Source organism: Acipenser ruthenus, chromosome 59, assembly GCF_902713425.1.
Source record: "Acipenser ruthenus chromosome 59, fAciRut3.2 maternal haplotype, whole genome shotgun sequence".
Classification (NCBI taxonomy): Eukaryota; Metazoa; Chordata; class Actinopteri; order Acipenseriformes; family Acipenseridae; genus Acipenser; species Acipenser ruthenus.
Window position 1 is genome coordinate 773821 of NC_081247.1, and position 8450 is coordinate 782270.

Sequence of the window (8450 nt, forward strand, 5' to 3'; positions counted from 1 at the left end):
TAAATGTTTGTCTACATGTTTCTCTGTATATTGCTTTCTAGTTGTCTGTCTCCATCTGTCTGTTTAGCTGTCTACCATATATATCACTGTATGTCTGTCAATCTATTTATATCTCTATCTACATGTCTTTCTATCTGCCTCTCTGGCTGTTGTTTTGACTCTGGTGTCAGGTGTGTGAGGAAAGGCTTCAGTTCTCGCTGAGAGAGAATGTGAACCGTAACGTCCTGTCGGGTGGATGCGTGACAGAGAGGGTTGAACTGAGACCCTGGGGTCATCCAGGGTCAGTGCCCGCCCTACCAGCCAAGGAGAGGGCGAGCGAGAAGGAGGGAGAACTGCCCGACAGCCTGAGGTAAGAGCTCACAAGATTATTTCAAGGGTCAGCAGTGAAATGCAATGATACAAGGTTCCCAGAGTGTCTCCTCTGGAAAAGGCATGCCGTGTGGTGTGCAGGGTGTCATACAGTCAGGGGAGTGCAGGGGTCCCCGAGGGTCTCCCCTGGTAAAGGCACGGCCACGTTGTGTGCAGGGTGTCATACAGTCAGGGGAGTGCAGGGGTCCCCGAGGGTCTCCCCTGGTAAAGGCACGGCCACGTTGTGTGCAGGGTGAGTCATACAGTCAGGGGAGCGCAGGGGTCCCCGAGGGTCTCCCCTGGTAAAGGCACAGCCACGTTGTGTGCAGGGTGTCATACAGTCAGGGGAGCGCAGGGGTCCCCGAGGGTCTCCCCTGGTAAAGGCACGGCCACGTTGTGTGCAGGGTGTCATACAGTCAGGGGAGCGCAGGGGTCCCCGAGGGTCTCCCCTGGTAAAGGCACGGCCACGTTGTGTGCAGGGTGTCATACAGTCAGGGGAGCGCAGGGGTCCCCGAGGGTCTCCCCTGGTAAAGGCACGGCCACGTTGTGTGCAGGGTGTCATACAGTCAGGGGAGCGCAGGGGTCCCCGAGGGTCTCCCCTGGTAAAGGCACGGCTGCGTTGTGTTCAGGGTGTCATACAGTCAGAGGAGCGCAGGTTCCTTGGCTGTGCCAAGTGGCACATCAACGCTGTTTAGTCATAACTTCAAAATGCTAAAATGGATTTCTAAGGTAGAGTGTAAGTCAAGCAGACAAACGTTTCGGCTGGTGTCTTCTTAAGTCCATTTAGTGAATTGGTTTCGTATAGTTTTACCAGCCTTTATCACTGAAGCTTTTTTACTCTTTTATTTTGTCAGAAATCAGAGTAGCGATTGCCTCGAACCTACAGCCAACGACATTGCAGAAGACCATAGAACAAGCCGTAATGATGACACAGTGAGTGCACCTGAAGCAAAGGAGGCTGGGACATTGGAGGAGCCACCAGCTGATGACATCACCAATGGGCCACCAAAGCTCCCGATTGGCCCAGATCCTGAGACCACACCTCCTCAACCCCAGCACATCCAATCAATGAAAGGTAAGAGTTTGTATTTAAGCATTCCGGTGAAAGGAGCTTGTATTTACAAACCCAACCCTACGACTGCTACTATCTCATAAACCGTTCCAGATTGCAACTTCATATATTCAGTCCTCCAGCAAAATCTAACATCTAGAGTCATGCGACTCTTTAGTTTCTGGATGATAAAGATCTGACGATTTGAGACTTGCCTTTATACAGCAGTCTCCACATACAGGAACACCTCCTAAGAGAACACTTCGGCTTAGGGAACACCCTTGTGTTGAAACAGATTTTCCCCATTGTAAATGCTCTGTCTAAAGGAACAGGAACTTCACCTGAGAGAACACCTTTTTGGCACTGATAGCGATTCGTTGCTGACCGATTCAAAACTGATACAGTGCTGTTTTGTAACCTGATAACTCATCATCATCAAACTCAAATTCAAATGGTTTTTCAATATTTTCAAAACTGACCTGTCATCGCGAGTAATCTAGAGATGCTGCATTTTTGATGTATGTAGGGGTGTTTTGTTATTTTAGTTAGGGCATCAGTGTGGAGTAGTGGTTAGGGCTCTGGACTCTTGACCGGAGGGTCATGGGTTCAATCCCAGGTGGGGAACACTGCTGCTGTACCCTTGAGCAAGGTACTTTACCTAGATTGCTCCAGTAAAAACCCAACTGTATAAATGGGTAATTGTATGTAAAAATGATGTGATATCTTGTAACAATTGTAAGTCGCCCTGGATAAGGACGTCTGTTTTATTATTATAGTTTATTAACATACGCTTGCCTATTGCTTTTCTCTTAGTTATTTTGTTCATTAGTAATAAGTAATAAATACATTTGTATTTATTGATTCATATCGTGATTGGACTTGGCATGTTGTGTCCAGTGGTCAACTCTGTCTTAGAGGACATATCAGCTAAGAGAACACTGCTTGCTTCTCGAAGGGGGTTCTCTTAGCCAGTGACTAGTGTATTCAGTACACAGCTGTATTCTATGATTCTCTTTGTCAAGTAAACCTCTTCATGGGGTCCCCGAGTGGCTCACCTGATAAAATCATGGCCACGTGATGTGCAGGGGGAGTCATACAGTCAGGGGAGCACAGGTTCCTGGCTGTGTGAAGTCGTCTGTCTTCACTGGGGATTAGAGGGAGTGTCGCATTGGCTCTGGCGCTTCTGCGTGTTAGGGAGGCAAAATCAGCAGGCACTGTTTCTCTTCATCGCACTACAGCCAGGCGTCCAGTGAGCTCAGAGCGGACACCTGCAGGGCTGGCCTTGGTCCTCCAGAAGCCAGTAGCTCGCTGACATCAGCTCTCGAGTTCCTCAGTGTGAATTTTAAATGAACAAATAAATAGTCATCTGTTTTAAAAGATGTGAATTGAGTGCTGCTCTCTTTCTTGAGCAAGCCCTTTGATTATTTCCACATCTCACAATTGCAGCTTTTGTCTAGTTTAACATCACTCACTGATTGTATTACGTGTGTATTTAATGTTGAGCTACAGAATCATTGTCCAGTAGGACTCTGGCCAGTAGAAACAAATCCCACCTCAGCCACTGACTCATTCTGTGACCCTGAGCAAGTCACTTAACCTCCTTGTGCTCCGTCTTTCGGGTGAGACGTAATTGTAAGTGACTCTGCAGCTGATGCATAGTTCACACCCTAGTCTCTGTAAGTCGCCTTGGATAAAGGCATCTGCTAAATAATCTGCTAAATAAAACAAGCAGTTCGTACTTATGGCAGATTGCAAGGACTTTAGGGGCTGTACATGCATTAACACAAGCTGGAAACATGAGGAACAGAACAACAGAGCTAACCAGGTACAATTACATCTACAATGCTTTCTAAACATCTTCCTTCGTGTCTCCCTGTCTAGCGAAGCTAGCCCGTCTCTCTCTCTCCCTCCCCCCGCTCACCCTCGACCTCTCCCTCACCACCAGCCCCAAGTCCTTGTGGGGGCGGGAGCAGGACGAGGAGGAGGGGCCTGGGCACGGGGCAGGAAGTGACCCGGAGGACGAGGAGGATGGAGGGGCGGGGCCTGTGATCGTCGTCACGGAGACGGAGACGGACAGGCGGCACAGCCTGCGCAGCCTGTTGAAGTCTCCTCGCTCGCTTGAGGAGCATGCTGAGAGAGAGAGGGAGAGGGAGAGGAGGCGCAATGTGTCATTCTTTGATGATGTCACCGTCTATCTGTTCGACCAGGTAAGGGCAGGTTGCTACGTCTTTGATGATTTTATTGATCACTTTATTGATTACTTATTTTAATATGTATTAATGTTTGTTTCTATGTAAAGTGATTTGGGACGATTTTGAAAGGCGCTATATAAATTATAAAGATTGATTGATTGATGGATGGACTGCAGCAATGGAAATAAAACTCCTGTTGAAATATCCTGGCCTGAATATAATGAGAGTCAATGCACAGTAAAGTAAAGGGTACTAAGTCAAATTAAACTACTGCAGATCAACAGCATACTGTACTGTATTTGTATCATGTTTATGTTTAAGTACTGGGGTTAGGGTTAGGGTTAGGGTTAGGGTGGGCTAGTCGACAAAACACCGAGGATGGAAGGTGCCCACTTGAAGACCCCAGAGATGTACCCTACTTAGCTCAATCCAGACGGTTGTCATGCTGATGCGCTGGGGAGGCCGCACTGTGGTTGATCCCCGGAGCCAGCATTGCAGCCGTTGTGTATGCTGATGCGCTGGGGAGGCAATAAGCTGATCCCTGGAGCCAACATTACACTTCAGCCATTAACACCAGACAGAAGGATATCTACATCATGATATGGAAGGAAGCGCAAATGGATGGAGACACAGATGGATCAAATTAGTTTACTGTAAAGCTACGTCTTAGTTGGTGCTTATCTTGGCGAGAGCCGAGTTCAAATCAGCATGAAGTTTTAACATCTACTCTCATGTAATGGAAATCAGGATGTTTAGTTGGCTGTAGGTCTCCATGTACAACAGTAGATTAATAAATTGAAATGGCAATGCAATGCAACTTTAGATTCATGAAGAAAATAGTGCATAGTTTTAGTTTGTTGAGTTTGATCACTAATAAATAATAATAATTTAAAAAAAAAACATGGAACTAAGACTCCTATTGCACAGCAGTTAATTCCAGGTTTTAATCCAAGCCTGATTTGCCACAGTGTGTAGGTAACAAGCTCAGGTGTGTCATATTAAACTCATAGTAAAATCAGGAATGGATCAAACTGCTGTGCAGCGGGAGTCTTGTTTCCACCCCTGCACTCACTGCAGCCTGGGTCATTCAAATGGGGTTATCTGTAACCGAGCAGACTGGTGGCAAATTACATTTAAAACTAAGAGAGATATTAAATATTAGGTGTAAAAAGATATTGTACAAATTGAACGGGACGGGAGTAGGGAATGAAGACTTTGAAAAGGATCTCTGGGTTGCAGAGGACTGAAAACGCAATCGAAAACGCAAATTGAATGTTCAGTTAATTCACCAAAAGTGTTGGAATACAAGGCTAGGGAGGTTATGCTAAGATATATAATGCTCTAGCTAGACCTAGAATACTGTGTCCAGGTTTTTTTTTTTTGTACATGCGAAATGTTTTTGGATAGATTACCTTAACAAGGAGCCAATCCTTTATTAAAGTTTAATTTTGATAAAATAGCGTAACGTTGCAGTCTACCGCTGCACACCAGGGGGCACTCTTTTACTCTGGTGGTAAAAATTGAAAGACTACAATGCACTGATTAGCTGTTCTCTTGCCCCGCCCCCACAGGAAATCCCCACCAATGAGCTCAGTTCTGGCTCTGCCCCGACAAGCCCCTCCCCTTCCTATGATGCAACAGGAGAGTCTGGCTCCAATGCCTTCCTGGATGACGGATTGGGTGAGTCCTCTGACATCATCAGTTAGGCATCTTATCTTCCATGAGTTATGAAGTCGTGGGCAGGCTGTCTCTTATTGTGTAAGAGATCTTGTACGGGTGAAGGTTGGAAAGGAACGCAGTAAGCGACATTAGGTGCAGAAACAAAAATGCTGTCCCTCCTCCTTAATGATAAGATCCGCTACCTTTCTCTTTACAAATCAACCCCAGAGTGTATGCTTTACAACATAATCGCGACTCTTTGGATGTTCAGAACTTGGTGTTTGGGTTTGGATCAAACAGCTTTGAGAATCTAGTCCTGAAGTTTTCTCACGGCATTGCACCTCAATAAAACTCATGTCTGCAATTCTGTCTTTGCCCTGCAGGTGGCAGCAGCCTGCAGTGGGAGGATGAGTTTCCAGAGACCAAGGAGGCAGAGCCTGATCTGATCACATCGTCCCGCTTCACTGTCATCCCAGCCGAGGACCCGCCCACTCTGACCGAGACAGGGCAACCGAACTGAACCATCCCTGACCTGCAGATAATCCAGGAGCCGGTTCATCCTCCTGACTGCGGATCTCCAGGCTTGTCTCAAATTCTTTCAGAGATTGTAAAAGAAGAAGCAGTATTGCCCCACCAGCCGCACTGTTTTTAACAAGTATTTAAACACCTGGTACTAAACTAGGGGAAAGAATCAGTTGCACGTCCGAGGTCATTTAACCTCAGCAGTGTCTTTTGGGATCTTACTGGCTGCAAAGCATGTCAGTCAATAGGGGAAGCCGCTGGTTGGTTACTGACTGCAAAGAAGGCCCTGAAGGGGCGGGGACAATTTCACCCTCCAGGTGACCAAGGAAGTGCAACCCTATCTGAAAGCAAGGCCTGCAAACAGAGATTTCTTTAACCCAGCGCAGCAGCAGATATCATGGGTGAAACAGACGTTGAAAACTCACTGTATCAGCATGAATTTGAGTCAAGCCTTGTGTATGGGATACCACTGCGTTCAAGAGAGGACTGAGAGATGAAAGAACTACCTACGTTTAATTGAACAGGAGAAGCTGTCTGCTAAATAACCTGGTATCCTTAAATAGATCATCATCCTCACTCTAAATACACCCCAAAGTAGCTTCAAGGATCATTTGAATCTCTTTACATTGCCTTTACTATGATTATTATTATTATTTATTTCTTAGCAGACGCCCTTATCCAGGACGACTTACAACTGTTACAAGATATCACATTATTTTTACATACAATTACATAATTTTTTACACATTATTTTTACATACAATTACCCATTTATACAGTTGGGTTTTTACTGGAGCAATCTAGGTAAAGTACCTTGCTCAAGGGTACAGCAGCAGCGTCCCCCACCTGGGATTGAACCCACGACCCTCTGCTTACAATCATTCTAAATGTGGTTCTGTTGCCACAATATTGAGAATTTATATTCATCATTTTGCTCTAAATCTACCTTTCAGCTTGCCTGGCGAATCCTAAATGCCACCTGACCAGCCTTCCTCAGTCCATTCAAATCATGACCTTTCAGTTAGCCCTGCCTACTCTAGATATACCTAGACCAGGGGTAGGCAACCTTGGCTCTTCCAATCCATTCCACTGCAGGACTTGGTTCCAACCAGACCTATAGTTATGTAATTAACCTCCAACAGGGTCAATTAAATAAGGTCTGGTTGGAGCGAAGTCCTGCAGTGGAATGGATCGGAAGAGCCAAGGTTGCCTACCCCTGACCTCGACAGAGTAGGCTGTGTGGAAAGGCCACATTCACATGATTTGAATGAAACGAGGGAGGTGGGTTGACGCCTCCAGGTGAGCTCAAAGCCGGTTAAAAGCAGATTTAGTGAAAAATGTGTATTACTCAGTTTCTCTTCGAAGGATCGCCGTGTATCCAGATCACTCTCCCTGTGACGTGTGAATAAAATATATCGAAACAATATATTGCTGCAATAAGAACACCACGAGACACAGCACAGATAAAGTAAGGAGTTTCTTGAAAACACTGCAGGGGGTTCTGAGACACGTTCATCTTTCACATTTTCAGCAGCCACTACAGTATGTGTTTGAAGAGGGGGCAGCATGATCTGTTCAGAGATGCCAAGAGATTTAAGGCACCCAGCGAGATGCCTGAGTGTTCTGTATTGATTCATGCATCCCAAAACCTGAGGGGAGTGTATATATATTTGGGGGGGTTGGGAGGGTGAGGGATTGAAAATAATAATGTCTTATTTGTCATTGTGTTTTTATCTCCTTGTGTTCAGGCTGATCGGAAATTCAACACGCAGCACTTTCTATTGAACCCAACATTGTGAAATAGCACAGGTCAATCCTTATAAAAGAGTCCCACAGTGAAAGCATAGCCATGTGTAACAAGGCACAGTGAAAGCATGGTAAAGCATAGAGAAGCATTGTAAAGCACTGAGAGGTGTGGTAAAGCATAGAGAAGCATTGTAAAGCACTGAGAGGTCTGGTAAAGCATAGGGAAGCATTGTAAAGCACAGAGAGGTCTGGTAAAGCATAGGGAAGCATTGTAAAGCACAGAGAGGTCTGGTAAAGCATAGGGAAGCATTGTAAAGCACAGAGAGGTCTGGTAAAGCATAGGGAAGCATTGTGAAGCACTGAGAGGTGTGGTAAAGCATGTTAATAAACAAACCAGGGTAAACTATGGTAACTGTATAGTATAACCACAGGGAAAGCACTGGGGAAAACTGAAAAGATACAGTGCAAGTTGTACATGTGTTTGACAAGTTGTATAAATGTTTGCTTAATAATGCCTGTGTCATGAAAGGGAATTGGAATTGATTAAAAGGGAATTCGAATTGGAACTGAAAAACAGGAAATTACCCCAAACCTGCCTGCCATAGATATATGAAACTTAGGCTAGATGGGCCAAAGTGTCCTTGTGTTAGTAAGCATCAGCGCCATCTAGTGCACAGCGAGTGTATTGCCAGCACAACAAACGGAAACTTGATCCAAAGTGGCAGATCACTAGATGGCTCTTACCCCTACAGCAACACTGACGTAGTCTGTGCTGCACATGTCTATCGCAGACTTAAAAGCACAGCCTTTGATGAATTGCCATGAGAAGCACTCCGAGCCACTGCAAACACAAATCATACAAATGTTAAATCTTTAACAGAGCGCTCACCAGACTTTAAAACCCATTCTCTTCCCTCTTATTAGCATTTCCT

The 8450-nt window shown here is 45.5% G+C and overlaps 1 protein-coding gene across 2 annotated transcripts in view; it reads left to right on the forward strand.

Moving 5' to 3' along the window:
* Window positions 1-5869, forward strand: part of LOC117963019 (uncharacterized) — a 42563-nt gene extending 36694 nt beyond the window's left edge. For both annotated transcript variants that reach the window (XM_059018413.1, XM_059018414.1), the window contains 5 exons: window positions 171-349; window positions 1203-1423; window positions 3281-3606; window positions 5163-5271; window positions 5634-5869. In XM_059018413.1, the coding sequence (XP_058874396.1) occupies window positions 171-349; window positions 1203-1423; window positions 3281-3606; window positions 5163-5271; window positions 5634-5770 (972 nt within the window). In that variant the 3' untranslated portion in view covers window positions 5771-5869. The remainder of the gene's footprint in view (window positions 1-170; window positions 350-1202; window positions 1424-3280; window positions 3607-5162; window positions 5272-5633) is intronic.
* Window positions 5870-8450: the final 2581 nt, after the last annotated feature.